This window comes from Carex rostrata, chromosome 19 (assembly GCF_964058835.1).
Source record: "Carex rostrata chromosome 19, lpCarRost1.2, whole genome shotgun sequence".
In the NCBI taxonomy this organism is placed as follows: domain Eukaryota; kingdom Viridiplantae; phylum Streptophyta; class Magnoliopsida; order Poales; family Cyperaceae; genus Carex; species Carex rostrata.
This window is the reverse complement of record NC_135936.1, coordinates 8,380,408-8,399,666: the sequence shown is the minus strand read 5'-3', so window position 1 is coordinate 8,399,666 and position 19,259 is coordinate 8,380,408. Positions and strand designations below refer to the sequence as shown.

Here is a 19,259-nt window from a genome sequence, read left to right as displayed (position 1 = left end):
TCTAATTTAATGCGGGGATAAATGAAAATTTTTAGTAAAATAAGTGAGGAGATATATGGCAGTTAAGGAAGAAAGAGAGTGCAGGGATAAATGGGGGGAAGGTGTGGGGGATTAGTATAATTATTCTTTTATTTAATATTTTCGTTGTACGTGAATAGACTGGTCCAATTTTAAATCAACTTCATTCCTAATATTAATCTTTTGGAATAGAAACTTTTTGTTACGGCATTGTTCTTTCTCCAATTCATTTGTGTAAACTTACAACTTCAAATTATTGATGTTATTTAGTCTTCATATCATGTGTATAACTTTAAACCATTATTTCATTTGTGAACTGGAACCAATAATTTTATCTTGGATACACAAATATTATATAATATAATGTGTGATTTAGTTATGACTTATGACTTATCTATTTCTGAAATATACAGTAATTAATATGGTAAAGTCGATCGGAAGATATTTAAAATGGGCCGTAATTGTTTACATTGAATAAAATTGTATTCGTAGCCAGTGCCAAGTTATTAAAAATAGATAAAAGAAGAGAGAGAGAGCATTAAATCAAGAAATGACAAAATCTGAATAAACTCATGTTGTTATTTGGAGAACATACTTGCTTCCACAAAGAAAATTCTCGAATTATCATATTAACCATAAAACAACAACATAGGTGTTAATATGACACAACTCAAACATGTATAAAAAATCCACAACATAAGTAGTTGGGTTTCTCTTCATAATTCCTAACGTTTATCTGGAATATTATATGACTTTAAAATCAAAGAAAATTCACAATTGGATCAAAGGTAAAAAGCAAACTAGTATTAGGTACAATAAGTACAAAGAAAATAAAATGGAAAGATCAAGACAGAAGTCTGGAGAAAACTTGCGGATCAAGCTTGCCCTAGCCTGGTGAGTGGCCGGTCCCACCTCCTTGGCAAGCAATGCCACGACACGTACACGATCCATGTAGAGTATGTAAAGTCCATTCATATTCTCTAGAATTTCTAAATCCTTACTTGCTTTTAGAATTGATCGCACCCATTCCTCGAATATTTCTACAAAATGTGTCTAATCTATCACAAGAACTTCAACTAGTTGAGTTTGGTTCAAAATAGCCTAAATTATTGTCCAACTGTGCTATTATGGTTCAATTTGGATCAGGGACAAGGGCACACCAGTGCACTTTTTTTTTTTTTCTAAATTTACCAAAATTTAGGCTGTACATAGGGACAGAGGGAGGGAGCACTAAATCTTGTCAAATTGCTCTGAATTAAACCAGGTCCTGATGTAGTCAGATATCATGAACTCAATTAGTTGAATCCTGTCAGATCAAGCAATCAACCGAGTTAGTTTCTGATAACAGTAGTTACTAAGACTAGATTGAAGAAACACAGAAATTTTAGTCACAAATTGGAATGTTGCAATTAAGCTACTGTGGGTCCAAATGAAAACCTTAATGAATACCAACCTACTGACCTGTTTACACCCCTAAGAATACTTTCATTTTAGCCTCTACAAAATATATATTTATATCAAGGTTCTAAATAGCTAGCTATGGGTACGCAATAGCTGAGCTATAGCTTTTTAGGACCTTAAAAGCTATAATGCTATTAACCGCTTTTCTTTTATAATGATTTTAAATAGCTAGCTATGGTTGCGCTATAGCCTTTTCGAACCTTAAAAGCTATAACGCTATAATCGCTATTTAGAACCTTGATTTATATAAAAAAATCAATAATAATAATAATAATAATTTGGGAATATTGTATGTTACATCCAAAGGAGTGAACCAATTTTCACTTTTCCACGGAACACATAAAAGCTGCCCCAGAAAAGAAGATCATGAAACATGGAAGCTTACAATAGAAACATGAAAGCATGCAGATTCGGGTAATTATCATGAAAAGGGTCAAGAAGAAGCAAATTTTCCACCACAATTGTGATCTTTTGAGAGAGAATTAGCATCGTTCTTTGACCAATAAATTCTTCTTTCCCAAGCTTTCGTATTATGTGCTGGGCACAGAATTGGGGATCCATATCATTGTCTAACCCCGATCCTGAAATTTAAGATTTTATAAACATATTTCACAGTTTAAAAGAAAAGGAACACACTTTATACATTGTGGCTTTGACATTGTACACCAGTTCACTAAGATAGTTAATCAAGCTTGAATTAGGGAGAAACTGTGGCTTAATTGACATTTGGGAAAGGCAGTATAATAGTACAGGGAGGAAGAGGGAGTACACATTCTCTTAATCAAGCACATTATCAGTCCATTAGTTATCTCTTCAAGAGGCTCTCTCTGTTCTCTTGATACCAGCACGTTCTTCAATGAGGCTTATATAGAATGAAAAATGTTTGGACAACAATATGTAAAAGTGAATTTGCATATCAACACTCTATGACGCTAATTTTTAAGGATTGTACTTTATTTGGTGCAAACCAGGGCACACCTAATATGAAATCGATAGCTTGGTGTGAGAATGTGGAGAATGATGCATCAACTTCTCCCTAGCAACCAATAATGCATGATAAATAAGTTAAGAAGAGAACAAAGATCAGTGTCGAACTTGATTGGTAATTTTGTACATGAAAACATCACCTTTGCTGAGACATTATCTGACAGCCCCACCAGGAAATCAATTGATATGCTAAGACGGCCTATTTCATCGTCAGATTCAAATTCTAATCCAGCAATACAAACATGTGTAATTAACAACAAGAGAAAATACACATACACACACACACACACACACACACACACACAAAAGTCAAATGCACACATTGTACACAAAGTAAATCTCCAAAAGAATCATGTTAAACCTTGATTGACAAATAAGCATCAAGTGAACTCAATTTGAACTCATCTATGCTAATAATTACAAAATTGATGAAAATAAAAGAGGAGAAAAAAAATAATTATAAGCTGATACTCGAGGGATATCCACCACTCCGTCCCGGCTGGAGTACAGAGGCAGACTAGACAGGTACCAATCATAATGACTGCAGGGAAATCAGTAATACTAATAGATGTATCATGGCAGGTATCAGGCAAAGCGGGTTTGGGTATTCTGGTATTTGATCCGTAAGGGGAACTGGTAAGGGCAAAGGGGAGTGCAGCAGTAGCAAGGGGACCACTTGAATCAGAGGCCACGGCACTCTGTAATGCCATAGACCATGCAAAAGGACAAAGAGCAGGAGAGTTTATCGTATATACGGATTGTAAGGCCCTGGTTTCAGCTATAAACAATAACAGTACCGATGAGATACCAGATTGGACGGTAACAGAGGCAATAGTGAATTGTGTGCTTGAATGCCATAACTTGCAAAGGAGAACATGTGGGAAGGCACCTGCTCAAGCAACCACATAATCTAGCAAACTGGGCAAGAAGGACTGATGGGAACTTTGTTTGAATACCAAGCGAACAATTCATGAAGGAACTACACCTGGAAAGAAGGATCAGCAGGTCCCTTTTTATTCTAGAGTGGGAACATGAATCCTACTAGCAAAAACAGGAGTAGCAGAACAAGAACACGGGGGCTAATGTGAGAATGTTTTTTCAGGCATCTCATGACTGCAAGAAAACAGCCCCACTTTACTTTCTCAGTTTTTTCTTTTTAATCGTGTCTTAATTGTAACACTTTTATTTTACCAGTATGAGTAGGAGTTTTATTGTAGCACTTTTAATTTACCAGTATGAGTACGAGTAGAGTAAATTTGTAATCTGTAAGACCTTCTATGTTTTCAATGAAATACACTTACGGGTTTATCATCAAAAAAGAGAAAAAATCAGTCTGCTTAGATCAGCAGAAAAGTTGAAAAGTATTATATCAAAATCTGGTTGTTCACCCTTTTTAGTGCTTGCCTATGAGATTTGTTCTCTCAATTGGCCTTTCAACCCTTCTCCTCCTCTCTTTCCAGCGAACTAAAATCCAAAGTTGGGTAAGCAAATAAACAAAAAGAAACATGTTAACATTTTGTTGCTAATTCTTTATATAACAGATGTGTCTTAGCAGGCAGGAATCAGGGATCAGGGATCAGAGATGTGGATTAAAAAATAATTAAAGAGAGTTGAGACCTAATCTAATGAAGCGCCTTCGCAGGACATTGTCTATCCAACGTTCATCTCCAGTAGTTGCATCTATGAGATGTGGGGTGAGCTCAGCGAAGGCTTCAAAGAAGTGGCAGCGACATGAGGCAATAGGCGGGTCCAAGTCACATCCAAATCCATCTAAAATGATACAAGCAAGGCACAAATAAAATTGATGTTTGTAATTGAGAGAGATGGGAAGAAAGAGAGAGCAGACCTTGAAGGAGCTTGATCTCCTCTCTGAGGTGCACAATTTTAGTCTTCCTATCCTTTGCCTGTGTAATAGGAAGGAGGGAGGGAAGGAGAGATAAGTGAGAGAGATAGATCACCTTTTGCTTCCAGTGTCGGATTTGGTCGGAGGTAGCAAGATGGGGAGAGGACGTTGAGAGGTCGATTAAGGTTAAGGGGGCGATTGGATCGTACTAGTGCCATGGCAAGAGCCAGCTTCACCGATGGAGATTCACCGACAGATGTCTCCATCCTCCATCAACGGCATCAATGGCAAGGCAAGAGCTTGGATTTGTGAGCGGGAATTCCCAGATTGGCCGCTGTTGTATGCTTGGGATCAAAACTTACAATTGAAATTGGGCTGAAAATGGGATATTCGGCCCATCTCCAATTTATAGGCCGCCAACAGCTGTTGCGTCGTACGAAATATCTAGAATAAGCTCAATATTTTTTTATGGTAGAGTTCACTTTCAAATAATGAGTGCACATTGATTTTTTCTTTTTTACTATTATATCACTTTTGCCCCCTAATAAATGATTATTTTTCTTTGTTCTACACTTAATCATTTTTGTAAACTATTTAATAAAATGAATGGAACAGCTATTCGATTTGACCTCTTTTTTCGGAAATAAATAAATTAGCATGAACAAACTTTGTCTTCTATCGCTTACATTCATATATAGTGTTGAGTATAAAATCAGAAACTTACATAACAAACAAATTGTAATGCATCATGCTAACAAATTTAAAACTAAGTTAAATCAAATCAATAAGTAAACCTAAATTAAAGAAAGAACCTACTTAACTAGCACTTGGGGGTAATATTAAATATTTTCAAAAAGACATCTATTTGATATTTTCAAAAATATCAAATATTATTCAAATTATAATACTAAATTTGTTGATGTATTTTTAATTTCTTAAACATCACATGTTATTTTCTTTTATGATATTCCAATTTAGAAATGCAATTTTACAATAACCTGTAGAGTATAAATATCAACTTATGGATACAAATTTTCAATGAATATATATTCCGTGTGTCATTTTCCTTCTATTATACTACAACATATATAATACTTATTATGAGAACTACATGTAACAATTTGCAATCACATGCATCTAATTTTTTTTATCAGTGTAATTCATGTCCGTAACATAATTAATCAAAAACAAATTAGATTTTTTTTTTCTAAACTTCCATTTTTTAAAGATAAATTTAATAAACTATTATCAAATAAATAATGATCTTCTATAGCAACCAAATTGTTAAGATGCAACCAAATTGTTAAGATGCAACCAAACTTTTTTTTATTAGAGTAATAATTATTGCGTACATCTATTTAATAATTTGAAAAAAAAATCATTTTGATATTTGAGTCAATTTGAAATTCAGTTAATTACTTTGTCGTAAAACAATTAAAATTACACTGTTAACATTTTTAAAACATTCGATGAAATTGTAAACATCTTTCAAATCGGTCATAATGCATTACATGTCATATTTAAGAAATGAAAAATACATCTACAAATTTATTTTTCTAATTTGAATAATGCTTAATATTTTTTTTAAATAAATAGACATGTTATTGAAAATATTTCATATTACGCAAGTGCTAGTTAATTAAGTTCTTTCTTTAATATATGTTCAGTTATTGATTTGGTTCAACTTAGATTTTAATTTGTTAACATTATGCGTTACAATTTGTTTGTTATGAAAGTTTTCGATTTGTACAAAACACTATATGAGTGTAAGCCATAGAAGATAAACTTTGTCCATACCAAATTTATTTTATTTCCAAAAAAAAAATCTAAATCAGATAGCTGTATTAAATAGTTTACAAGAATGACAAGTTTAGAACAAAGAAAAAAAAATAAGGACAGCATCAATTAAGAGTAAATGTGGTATACTGATAAAATAAATTTACTTTGCACTCATTATTTAAAAGTGAGCTCTTAGAATAGCGCTACTCTTTTTTTTAGAGAAAAGATTCTGGTCCACAAACTTTTGTCCACGGTCTGTCCACAACCTTATTCACTCTCTAGTTTAACTGTCTTTAACTACCTTCGGTACCCACCCTCATAAAAGACAGATTTCTTCTGATATTTTTCTTCTCTCTTTTTTTCCCCCAAAATAGGTCCGAACAGGAGAATTAGCAAGACGAGAGCAGCGAATCGAATCTCTTCTTCCTAATTCTTCGATCTATAAATCTGGACAAATAATTGACTTGATTTCGTTTGTCAACTAACTTTCGCTGATTTTTTGACGGGTGCAGCGAGACTTGATTTTGTTTGTCAAAGAATTGTCCATCTAAGAACCTGGTCTCACACATTCTTTCACCATGCTTTTCAAAAAAAGAAAAATAAATCGAATTCACTGAACCGATTTGCATAGTCCAGATTGGAATTCAGCGAGACTTGATTGTGATGTTCATTTTTTTTTTCGAATATAATTGGTTGCTATTTAATTTTTTTTTTTGCACGTGCAAGAAAAGATCAGTTTTCTTGTTTCTCTGACACACACTTGATTGGTTGCTATTTTAAATTTATTTCTTAACTGAAATAAAGGAACTTTCAAATTTCAACACCATAAAGGAAACTCGATGATATTTAATGGCGCATTTGTCTAAATTACTTAAATTTTAAATTCCGTATAAATTATGAATAGTTAGAATCAATTATGTTTTGTTTTTGTACTTTAAGTTGAAATTTTGTATTTTTTTTTACATTTTATTTTATCATTTTCATCTGCTTATTTTACATTATTGAAATTTTATAGTTTTTACGTTTTGTTTTCACAGTTTAAATTCACAATTTTGCAGTATTGAAAATTTATATTTTTTAAATTGTATTTTATCGTTTTCATATGCTAATTTTACATTGTTGTAAATTTATAGTTTTTACTTTTTATTTTCACAGTTTAAGTTGATAATTTTATAGTATTGAAAATTGACATTTTTAAATTTTATTTAATCTGCTAATTTTACAATTTTGTAATTTTATAGTTTTTTATCTTTTGATTACACAGTTTAACTTGATAATTTTACAGTATTGAAAATTAAATTTTTTTAACATATTATTTTATCGTTTTCATCTGTAAATTTTGCATGTCTGCAATTTTATAGTTTGTACATTTAATTTTTATAGTTAAAGTGATCAATTTTACAGTATTCATTATTTTAATAATTTATTTGTGTGTTCATTAAATCGAGAAAAAAGAATAAAAAAAATTAATCGGAAAATTTAATTTTGCGTTTTTATCACGTTTTTTGTCAAAATAACTGCTAATAACTAACACTAACTTCCAATAACTTCCTATAACAGTAATTTTCGAAAGTACAGTTTGAAAGTACATTTTTTTTGTCATGTTGTGTAAGTTGCAATCTGTTTCTAACTATCATGGGACAATTTCAAATAGTTGCTGGATGTTTTGTGATTAACTGATATATTTTATGTGATATATTATATAATTATACAGCATGTATAAATAGTTTTACAGTATTCGCGCAAGTCAAATCTGTGGACAAATGGTGGACAAAAGTCTGTGAACAATTAGACACTTCCTTTTTTTATGGGGCATAAATTATTGATTATATACGGATATTGGTGTCAGATGATATTAAATTTTAAATAAATTTCAACTTCTGGATACGTTTTATATAATCTATGTAGCCATCAAGAACAGAAATTTTTATTTATGCCATAATAAAAAAATAAAAATCTAAACACTCTTAAAATAAGAGATTGTCAAAACTACTCAGACAGCCAAATGGTGCTGCGACCCTGACAAAACCAGAAATACTCAAATTTCGGATGAGTTTTATAATAATTGTTTAATAAATTTTAAAAATAGAAAGAACACAATAATTTTTATATTTATTACAAGTGACTTTTGAACCTGAATCAATAATTCAGATTAAAGTATTTTTATTTTTTTTTCAATAACACACCAAAAAAATAGTTTTTTTTTTTTTTTTACAGCCAGAAAAAATCATGCCTAAAAAATGTTTCGAATTATAATATGTTTTATCAAGAAATAGTTTTGAATTACAATCAAGAAATAGTACATCTAAATTATAAGATGTTTTATCTATTTTATTTAATTTTCTTTCTATCTATCGTATTTAAATTATTAACTATTCTTTCTAATTCTGAAAACTATTAAACAATTATTATTTTTCTCACTTCAAATTCGAAGATTTTTTTTTGTTTTGTCAGGGTTCGCAGGACCATCTGGTGGCCCCTCGTTTTTAGGGCCTCATATTGACTTGACAGCTTGGATGTTTTTAAAATCTCATAAAATCATGATTTTTTGGTTTTTTTTTTTAGAATATGATATAAATAAAAATTTTGACAACAAGAATGAAAAATTTCTTGACAAAAAAAAAAAAAATTAACGTATTAGAACAAAGTTGAAATAATGCGAAGTTTATTATTTGCACAAAGTTCGACTAGTTTTATTATTCAAAAGTTGAAATTATAAAAATAGCTAAAACTTTGACAGCTATGCATAAAGATTTAGCATTGTTTGCACAAAGTTCGACTAGTTCGTCATTCCATTTATTTGACATGAGATTATGAGAACAATGCTAAATCTTTCAGCGTATTTCTCAATCTCGCAATTTTTATTCTCACGTGATTAAAAAAAATCGGAAAAATCTAAACACTCAAACCTGATTTCCGTATAAATTGAAAAATGAATTTAAATACTTTGAAACTCTCTCGGAAAATTAAATTATAACACAGACCACTTGTGAATTTGGATCAGCCCAGTTACCTGACTCAAGCAAATTACAAACGGACGGTTCAGATTAGTTGTTTTAACTTGGCACGAATCTCAAAACAGATCCCTGTAGTTCTACAGTCATCGGATTGACTTTGATCTGGATGTGATTAATCCGGGCCGTCTATTTGTAATTTGCTTGAATCAGGTAGCTGGGAGTTTACGGAGACGACCACTTGTTGCATACGCGGACCCACGTTGCAGTTACTTGAATCTGGATTGTGGACCATATATAGGTTCCTCCCTTATTAACGGATAAGCACCGTATAAATTGTCAATAAAAAATAAATAAAAAAATTAAACAAGCAGTAAAATATTTAGTGATGACAGGCACAGTCCCTCTTGCCTGTTTGATGAGCACCACAACCTGGGGCTGGGAGTGGCAGTCTCCGGGCCGGTGGGCCTACAAGCATCCATTGGAGCAATCCCATTGGATCCCCTCTAGATAAGGCGCTCCCACATCTACGACTCTCTGCCTCGCTGCCTCCGCTACAGGTTCGCTGTTAATCAATTTCTCTGCCGTTAGTCGCTTTCTCCTTCGATTTTGCTCTTTTATTAATGCGGGACAAACCCAAGTACACTCATGTCGCTGCTGGTCCCTGATTAGTGCTCATGCTTACTACAATTGCCTCTCATTTTTGTTATTATAATTTATAAATAAAGGAAGGCAAAGCAAGTTATGTAAGTGTTGACCAATGGTACTATATATAAGTTTTTCATAGACATTTTTTATTCTTTTTGAACAATTTTCTAACTTGTGGTTTCAGATTGATGATGAGGTTGGTTTCTCCTGCTACTAAATTGGGACAATCACATCAGATTAAAGCGTTGCCATGCCAGCACACGAGATATTCCAGTAGAAGAACTTCCATCTCCATCTCGAGGTTTGCATACAAAGGAGATTCATCTCAAGCTGAGGAAGATAGCAAAGAAAAGCAGCTGAAGCAATTAGATGATTATTTCAAGAAACTCAATCACAGCATATCAAAAAATGAGAGAACAATTGGAAAAGATAAAATCGGGATAATAGATTCTGCTGCCAAGAAGTACAATCAAATTAGCAACTTGGTTGCAGATGCAAAACGATCTGTGCTGTTTGAAAACACAGACAACAGGAGTGATGTCACATTTCTTTTCAATGAAGAGAAATTTAAGAGTGTACAAAGTGAAAGTGAAGATTCTGATTTCTGCTTGATGTAAGTCTTCTGTACTTCAATGCATATTTCTATGAGTTACTAAGCCTACTAATGTATTTATTTTTGTGTAGAAATTTGTTGGTGGCAATAAATATTGCAGTTCTGTTATTTGAGACAGCAAGCCCGATAAGGGATGATGACCTTGAGTATGTCTCGCTGCCCTTCTTCTATGGTGCTAAGGTCAATAAATTAATTCTTCTAGGAGAGTGGTGGAGACTCCTTACTCCTATGTTCCTGGTAAGTTTTAGTTTATTCTCGTGTTGAGGAAATAAATATGTTTTTTCAGTTTCCTTTGCTGCTAATAGTTTTTAAAATAGAATTGTGAAAATCAGAAGTGAAAAAAGAGAAGCACCTAAGTAGGTTTCAGGCCCTTTCTTTTAAATTATTTTAAAAAAAATGACAAAGTGATATTTTACCATTACTGAATTCCAACAGGAACCAAGCATTGAATTATTTGATGGTACTAAATAGGTGAGATCATACATGCTGTGCATATCACGAGCGGATGCTTAATTAGTACCCATACTGATCCCGCTGTAAATGCCCATGGCAAAGATTTCATTTCCTCCTTGATAAACACCATATTATCTGTACAAACCACTTGACAAGAATTTATGAATTTCAACTAAAAAGGTTATGATTTCTTGATTGGATTGACAGCACTCAGGATTCTTTCATGTGGTGCTTGGATGCTGGGGGTTGCTGACATTTGGGCCCCGCGTTTGCCGAGCATATGGTCCAGTAACCTTCTTTCTTATCTACCTACTAGGAGGGATATGTGGCAACTTCACGAGCTTTCTCCACACTCCTGAATTAACTGTTTGTGGCACTGTAAGTTTCAAATTTTTAGTATTAAATTTTCTGATATGGCTTCTGGGATGTAGATGCTGTATGGCTTCTTGGATGTAGATGCTGTATCAGTCAAATTTGGTATTATTACCTTACATGCCGGCACCAAATTGTGCTATTTAATTTCTTTGTATTCACTTTAGTTTTTTGTGCTATTTCTGTTTTAGGATTATTTAAATGATGTCAGTACCTTTTAAGACCATACTCCATACTGACTGACTGGTATACAGGCTGATTGGGCTTGTTGCAATTTTTATTTTTACTGCTGGATGTTTAGAACTTGGTGATTTCTACACAGAAACATACATATGGCCGTATCACAAAAAAGTTATCCAAAACCCAGCAGAGTCAGATCAGCACATCTCTATACTACCCAAATTGAAACACTTGTACCTGGTATTTATTGTGTTAATTCTTTATTTCTCGTAAACAGGGTCCCTTGTTTGCTATTATTGGTGCATGGCTTGTGTATCAAGTACAAAATAAGGAGGCAATTCCAAAAGATGTATTGGAGACTATGTTTCAGAGAGCTGTTCTTGTTACTGTTCTAAGCTTCATTTTAAGTTTCTTTGGACCAATAGATAACTGGTTAGTCATCCTCTGTTACAAACTTGCACTTTTCAATTGGGTAATTCTACAAATTTTGGGCATGAAATGATTATAGTCTCATTTTTGTGCATTATTAGCCCAATCACTCAGATAATTCTTTATTTAATCGTCTTTATTAGCCCAATCGACATTTGCCCTCCTCCTCAAAACCATCCTTCAATTATACCAAAAATATAAAGTTTATATGAAAAGGTATGTTGATTTAAAATGAAGTTATTTCAGGCTTATATTTATGATGATTTTTTTTTTGTTCGCTCTGAAGGTCACATCTCGGAGCAACTCTATCAGGGCTTGCGTTTGGCTATTTCACATGTCCTAGTCTTGAGCTGGATAATGCAGATGCCGGTTCCAAGGAGGGACAAAAAGAGGGGGTTGCTTTGATGCAGAGACAGATCAATCCATGTAAATCTGTGGCTATATTTACTGTCTTGGTAATTTTGTTGACTTCTCTTGTCTACCTGTATGGCATGCAGCTTGAGTTGTTGGAAATTTGAGTGAATTAAATTAGTTTATTTAGTTTGTAACATAGATATTAGAGGTGTTAGGTGTTGTTATTATAGTATCTTTTGGACCAACCTAATTTGTTTTTGCTTGATGTCAGCTTGAATATGTTATACAAAACAAAATGTGATGTTTCAAAAATGCCCCTCGATTTTTCTTATCATTCTATATTATGAATTTATTGAAGCCAGTGCTTTTCATTGGTCGAAAGTTTTAAATTTAAATCAAAATAAAACAATCATAAGCTAGCAGAATAAATTGTGACCTTTAATATCAGCATTATTCACATTTCTTAACTACAAGATGCGATCTATATACATGGGTATTTTCATTATATTCTATTAGTCGTCCTATTTTTGGAATATATTTACTAGTGTATACAGATCATTTGTTTGCAAATTTTTCAACTTGAGAGATGTCAGCGTACTCCTTTGCTCCACTTGGAAGTAAAAAGCTGAAAGAAAAAAAATGCAAAAGTTTAGTATTGTTCTTAGGAGATTAAACTTCGGTTATAAAGTCAAATTGCATTGATACCCTCTGAAAATAAATTATTTACCTGTCTAGAATAACTTTTGCAATCGATTGGCAACCACCTATAACTGAAGATTGCATATTGATGGCTATATTCGGGTTATGAACGCTTTGTCGGATGTGTATCCAACCATGCTGCCCATGCGCATCGTCAGAAATCTTAGCCCTGAATAATAATTTTAGTTTCCAAACATGCATTAATAATTAGAAAGTTGCCTGGAGACCAATGGAATGTGAATTCCACAACTTTTTTTTTTCTTGTTAATATTATAGCCTCCTTACACTAGTGGAGAATGTACTTTTAGTATCGGTATATCAGGATCGGACAAGCAAAAACACGATATTGATATATATCAAGAATAGACAACCTTAAAAGCCGACTCTGAAACTAGGTATCAAGAACGGTCATTTATAAAAAAAACTCAGAAACAGTAACGGCTCTTTAATAAACGACCGTTCTTGATTGCAGAAACAGTAACGACAATTCTTTATTGTAGAAATAGTAACGGCTGTTTAAAATCGTCCTTGATTGTGCAAACAAGAAGGAACGGTCGTTTATAAAAAAAATGTTCTTGATTTCAGAAATAGTAACAGCTCTTTAATAAACGACCGTTCTTGATTGCGGAAACAGTAACGGCTGTTTAGTAAACGACTATTCTTGATTGTAGAAACAGTAACGGCTGTTTAAATAACCGTCCTTGATTGTGCAAACAAGAACGACTGTTCAACCGATCCTGATTAGAGGTACAATCAGGAACCCCTGGGTCAAGAATGGACATAGGTCCGTTCCTGTTATCTGTTTTTGATCGTTCTTGATTGCTGATTCTCCACTAGTGTTAATCTGTGCTCATAGAATTCCCCACAAACATTAATACTGAATTTGAAGCCTAAACTAACACTCATTTGTACAATAAAAAACTGTATTTCCAATGGACTAAAATGTGGCCATTTACTTCCGACCAATAATGTAACCTGACTGAAACTGGAAAATAGGCTTGATGGATGGCAATCAAAAATCATTTCGAGGGGGGGGAGGCTGCAGCTAATTAAGTCGGTGCTCACAACAATTCCAATCTACCATATGGCATGCTTCGCTTTTCCAAGATGGCTGATTAACAGGATTGAGATGCTATGTCGAAGGTTACTATGGGGCAGCAATGATAACCAAAGGGTCGCAATGGCTCTTATCAATTGGGAAACAGTAATTTTGCCAAAGGAATGGGGAGGAATTGGAGTTCCCAACTTGCAATTACGGAATATGTCGTTGTTACTCAAGTGGTGGTGGAAGGGGTATACGGAACCAGAAAGCCTTTGGAGCATCACCATAAGGCCAATTAGAGGACTCAGTCTGTCACCTCTTATCTGGAAAACAACAGGGTCTTTCTTCTGGAATTACCTCATCAAGATCAAGCACATTTTTCACTGGTGTGCAATTTGGGAAGTGGGGGACGGCCGCTCAATCGCGTACTGGTTTGACACGTGGGCAGAGGAGCCATTGAGAGCATACAAAGATGGCCTTCCCAGGCCAAGATCGCAACGAATGTCTCTGCGAGAGGCAGCTATGTCACAATCCCAGCGACCTCATACATTCGAACTGGAGTCGCTAAACTTTACAGGTCAACAAGATCTGTTGATTTGGCGATGGGGGATGCAGGGGGTATATTCAGCAGCCTCGGTTTATAGAGTGATGGTTTCCGTTGGCCTAACCAGATGGAATTTTATGGAGGTTTGGCATGCCAGAGCACCATCGAAGGTTAAGCTTTTCACCTACTTGATGCTGCAAGAAAGAACTTTAACGCGTGATGTGTTGGCAAGAAGGGGTATCCCCTGTCAGTTACAATGTGAAATGTGCCGACAGGGACAACAGGAGACGGGCCTGCACCTAATGTACACATGTACATATGCGGATCAAGTTTGGAGAACAATTGAAGGGAAGAGGGGTATTAAAATGAGACAAGGCTCCACTTCGATACAAGAGACATGGTCCCAATCTTGGAATATAGTAAGAAGTCAGGGTCTTCTAAGTAAAAGCGAATGGGTGGTAAGGAAGATGGCGGTGCTGTGGGGGATATGGAGGCAACGAAATGAGCAGATTTTCAGAGGGAAATCACTGCCAAGCAATATTCTGGCAGAGAGAGTATGGGAAGAAGGGGAGTTGTGGCTCAAATGTTGTGGAGAGGGAAAGAAATAGTCTGAATAAATTACTTTAATGGGTGCTGAATGTAATAGTAGAATTACGAAGGATGTAATCAAAATTTTATTTTAATGCAATTACTGGTAGCTGCTACCAGTATTTCTCAAAAAAAAAAAAAAATAATGTAACCTGACTTGTGCGGTGTTCAACATAGAACATATAGACAGTGTACTAATTACAGAATACATAGAAGTTCTGGCATTTTGTCTCATTTTAGTTAACATCTTTTTTATACAAGCCATTCTCTAGAACTAAAAATTGATTTGCATATAGTATGTTTACTGAAATACCTGTACATGTAGGCGTCAATATCAGCTGGTGTCTCATTTGTGTCTAGAAGGCACCCCTCACTTACCCAGCAATCACCACATGAATCAAGCTCCCATCCATTAAGTTTCCCATCCTATATGATTTAATAATATTTAAAACAGAAGGATAATAATTATTAAAAAAAAATATACTATACTGAAAAAAATTTCAAGTATAATTTGAAACATACCTGAATGTATTCCTTCAGAGTCTGCACTGCTTCCCTACCTTTCTCTTTTGCATATCTCGGTGGAGTCACTATGTTCAATCTGAGTTCAACTGAATCAGCTGGCTCTTTAAGATCCCTAATCAATGTACCAATTCCTTCATTGTTTCCTGAAAGTTTCATGCGCACCATCTCTATGATAATCTTCACCGCCATGTATGCTCCTGTGAACGGTTTTACCAGTACCGAATCAAGTTATAGTTACAGCTCTAATCAAATTATTGATGCCTCTCCTAAATTTATCATTTGCATCACCATTTGAGAAAATGACTAACCATCATCTAGGAAGTAGTTCTCTTTAAGAGCGCCATGGCCAGTGGTCTCCATCATGAGGTGGGTCTCCACACCATCGCTGTTGAGATGTACTCCCTTGTCAATAACATTTCGGTAGCCAACTCTGTATAGGCAGTGATTGCCTCCCCTTGCTGTGATGAACTCTGTCAGACCAACGCTGGCTCTTGCATCCGTCACAATTGTAGTGCCTGTTCATTGTGCCAATTTGACTCAGTTATGTACTTATTTGTTATAACAGTTAAATATGAGGAGCATCAGCCATATATATTTATTGGCTGAAAGTTGTACCTTTTTCTGTACAACCTTTTGTGTTTCATTTAAGGATGTCACATAATCCTGCTGTTCTATTTTCTTGATTGATGATACTTGTCAATCATTCCTATGATAATCATTTTTCAGACCTTCATTTGGACACGATTATATATCAATCAGGTCATCTGTCTAAGACTATCCATATTTCTGTAATATTTGGGTATCTAGTATGATCGGTATTGGCCTTTTTGTTTCCTTTTCTGATATTGGATTCTTCGTATCATTTGACCATTGTTGAAAACTTGCTGCTAATGAAATCCAGCCTCTGGTCTAGTGGTAAAGGCAATGCTCTCCGTGTGTGAGGTCACAGGTTCCAAACCCGGATGGGGGATCCTTTGTAGATATTAAATAGTTGGGTGGCTTGACATCCAACCATTACTCAAAATATTTTTTGCTGCTAATCACCGGTAATACCTACACAAATATATTACCAGTTCCAACAGTTAACCATCAATACTGGTAAGCATGTACCTGGGTGCTCTCTTAGTACAATTGCTGACATCAGAGCAATCAACTTATCTCCATTGATGGCAACCCCAGTGCTATCAACGACACCACTGCGGTCAACATCAGTATCAAAAACCACGCCAAGGTCGGCCCCGTTAGCTAGCACTGACTCACGTGTCATTGCCATTGCCTTGGGATCCTCTGGGTTAGGTGTGTGGTTTGGAAACATGCCATCTGGCTGCAGGTGAAGACTTCCAGACGTGTCGGCTCCCAGCTTTTCCAGCACAGCCCAGGTGAAGAAACCGGCAGAACCGTTTCCAGCATTGACTATCACCTGCATAACAGGCATCAATATGACACAGTAAGTTCAATTTTTTTTTTTTTGGGGTGGTGGTGGTGGGTGGGGGGTGGGGGGGCTACCTTAAAGCCCTTGAGAGGGGTTTGATATTGTGTTGGATGGGCTATCCTTTCTATGATTATATTTCGCAGGTGCTCTGCATAGGCACTCATGAAATCAACCCTTGTCACTGTTGGAGGCATCCCGGTAACTCCAATTCCCAATTTTCTTGCAACATACTTTCTTGCAGCTCTTTCACATATCTCTTGCACATCTGTTGAACATAAGCCGCCTTGCCTTGTGAAGAATTTCAAGCCATTTCTTGTGTACGGCAAGTGTGAAGCCGTCATCTACAGTTTAATTCATGGTAATCTATGTAAGATAACATGTTTTGTGGTATGATATATTATATCCCTAGCTCCTCATTAAACTGGTGATGACCAGATCTCAAAATAAGAAAATAATAACTGAATTTGGAGCACAAACCTGTTGTCAAGTCGTAATGTAGATAAATTCTGATAGTATGGACCAATGTAATAGATATAATTATAATTAGTCACTCGAATTGAAAATATACCAAATTGCCATCAATACCCATTTTTTGGTTTTTCTTATTGATCTCAGCATATCTTGCTTGAACTTCGTCAGAACATTTAAAATAAAATTAGTCGTATAGTCATAAATTACTTAAAATGTCAAACATGATTTCTAGTTTTCTACCATGATTGAAGCATCATACTTGAATGGTGTTAGCACAGTACTCATGAAGCAAGCCGGTGTAGTAGCCAGCCCCATGTCAACCACCACACAACCTGCCTTCGCTAGACCAGAAAAAATCCCTGTTGCCAACCGGTGACCAGACAATCTTGGATCCCTCCCAAGTGACACATGGACCAGGGACCCCACTGCCATGTCACCACCTCCATCCTTTTTATCCCTAGTTACTCGCTCTGTCACCCATTCACCAAAGCTCTCAGCAATCGCTTGTGCAGCCTGTGGTGTTAGATCCACTATTCGACCTGGCTCCCCGTCCATTGCCACGCCACGTACATCAGAACCATTTTGTAATCGCCGAATAATGTCACCTATTAGCAGCATGTGTTAGAATGAATGAAAATAACATTATAACAGTGGAACAAATATTTCCTTTTTGCATTACCATATTCATCTGAGGCTGTGGTTCCAACGGATTCAAGCTGACTGGTTCTTGGTTTCTGGGTGAATGCTTTGTGACTAGATTTGATGAATAGGTTTGGTTTGTGTTGGTTCTTCAATGCAATGTAAGAGAGAGAAGAAAGGAGAGGTGTTCTTTTAGAGTTGTGGGAGAGAGTTGGAGCTGAAGGAGATGTGCTAGCAGTTGCCATTGCTTCTTTGGTTTGGAATTAATTGTAGGTAACTTTAAATGATTTTTGAGCTATGCATTCTCACTAAATATCTTGCATGCCTGACTTGTCCCTTTTTCTTTTTGAATAGTACACACTGATCCTATGGAATAGAACATATATTATTCGTTTGTTGCTGTTCTCATATTAATTTTTGAACAGCAGTGAGAAACTAATGGCAGTAAGAGTCGTTTTTTTGACTGAAATCTAATGCAATTAATAAAATATCGCATTTGAAAAATCAATTATAGTCTCACATCTCTCTTGATTTTTTACGAGTTTATTGCTAGAAGACAGAATTATTTTGTTGTTTGGTCGTCTGGATATGCCTTGCCCCAAGGCATGATGCATGGTAGCTGTGAGGTTAAAAATATATGTAGGTTGAGAGTTTGAGAGAGATAGAGAGCGAGAGGATCGGAGCGTGGTGGAGATATAAGCTCTGGGAGATGGTGTTTGTGAGGTCTAAATTTAATCTCTTTTGATGAAGAAAATTAATGCAAGCCATATGCATGCACTACTAGCTTTTGAGTTTTTTCTGAGGCTATGCTATTTTCAAGGAGAAGAGAGGCCGTTGGAAATAAAATCATTTTTTTTGACACACTTAATAATTTTCAACGGCAGGTTCACGGAAATAGTGGCGCATGGAAATCATTAATGTTTATCTTTGGGAATGTCTCCTATCGGTCCTTGGAAATACTCATGACCCATCAAACAGACTAAATACTATATTTTATTGATAGCCCATGGAAATAGTTGACCCCATGCTCTTGGAAATGTTTTGGAAGTAGTAACACATTATTTCCATGAGCTACCATTGGAAATGTTTTAGTTATTATGTTTATATTTTGGTCTAGATTGGTTTAGCTCGATTCAAAAAGTTTGTATAATTTATTTTCTTCTTAAAACAAGATCTAACCAGATCCAGTAAGCCAGCTCGTCAGCTCATGAGCTAGCTCAGACTGGCT

The 19,259-nt window shown here is 35.1% G+C and overlaps 4 protein-coding genes across 7 annotated transcripts; 1 reads left to right on the top strand and 3 right to left on the bottom strand.

The window, feature by feature from the left end:
• Positions 1-622: 622 nt before the first annotated feature.
• Positions 623-3,330, bottom strand: LOC144571882 (protein MULTIPOLAR SPINDLE 1-like). 3 transcript variants are annotated; one of them, XM_078321280.1, is made up of 5 exons: positions 2,607-3,330; positions 2,458-2,515; positions 1,865-2,060; positions 1,210-1,324; positions 623-1,058 (listed from the first exon to the last, which is right to left on the bottom strand). In XM_078321280.1, the coding sequence occupies exons 1-4, from the start codon at positions 2,787-2,789 to the stop codon at positions 1,249-1,251; spliced, it is 513 nt and encodes a 170-aa protein (XP_078177406.1). In that variant the 5' UTR covers positions 2,790-3,330; the 3' UTR covers positions 623-1,058; positions 1,210-1,248. The 3 variants fall into 3 exon arrangements, with proteins under 3 accessions (XP_078177406.1, XP_078177408.1, XP_078177405.1); XM_078321282.1 differs by having other exon boundaries at positions 1,227-1,324; XM_078321279.1 differs by lacking the exon at positions 623-1,058 and having other exon boundaries at positions 1,099-1,324.
• Positions 3,331-3,344: 14 nt separating this feature from the next.
• Positions 3,345-5,001, bottom strand: LOC144571900 (protein MULTIPOLAR SPINDLE 1-like). The gene is made up of 5 exons (XM_078321296.1): positions 4,996-5,001; positions 4,425-4,517; positions 4,313-4,370; positions 4,084-4,236; positions 3,345-3,930 (listed from the first exon to the last, which is right to left on the bottom strand). Exons 1-5 carry the CDS (start codon positions 4,999-5,001, stop codon positions 3,860-3,862), a joined length of 381 nt encoding a protein of 126 aa, XP_078177422.1. The 3' UTR covers positions 3,345-3,859.
• Positions 5,002-9,430: 4,429 nt separating this feature from the next.
• LOC144571879 (Rhomboid-related intramembrane serine protease family protein) lies at positions 9,431-12,403 on the top strand. 2 transcript variants are annotated; one of them, XM_078321275.1, is made up of 6 exons: positions 9,431-9,602; positions 9,875-10,303; positions 10,375-10,540; positions 10,964-11,134; positions 11,586-11,740; positions 12,024-12,403. In XM_078321275.1, the coding sequence occupies exons 2-6, from the start codon at positions 9,879-9,881 to the stop codon at positions 12,253-12,255; spliced, it is 1,149 nt and encodes a 382-aa protein (XP_078177401.1). In that variant the 5' UTR covers positions 9,431-9,602; positions 9,875-9,878; the 3' UTR covers positions 12,256-12,403. The 2 variants fall into 2 exon arrangements, with proteins under 2 accessions (XP_078177401.1, XP_078177402.1); XM_078321276.1 differs by lacking the exon at positions 9,431-9,602 and adding an exon at positions 9,610-9,788.
• A 53-nt stretch (positions 12,404-12,456) lies between these two features.
• On the bottom strand, positions 12,457-18,441 carry LOC144571878 (phosphoglucomutase, putative / glucose phosphomutase). Its single transcript, XM_078321274.1, has 9 exons — positions 18,072-18,441; positions 17,633-17,997; positions 16,996-17,262; positions 16,600-16,909; positions 15,798-16,004; positions 15,487-15,686; positions 15,278-15,390; positions 12,819-12,959; positions 12,457-12,716 (listed from the first exon to the last, which is right to left on the bottom strand). The coding sequence occupies exons 1-9, from the start codon at positions 18,274-18,276 to the stop codon at positions 12,647-12,649; spliced, it is 1,878 nt and encodes a 625-aa protein (XP_078177400.1). The 5' UTR covers positions 18,277-18,441; the 3' UTR covers positions 12,457-12,646.
• Positions 18,442-19,259: the final 818 nt, after the last annotated feature.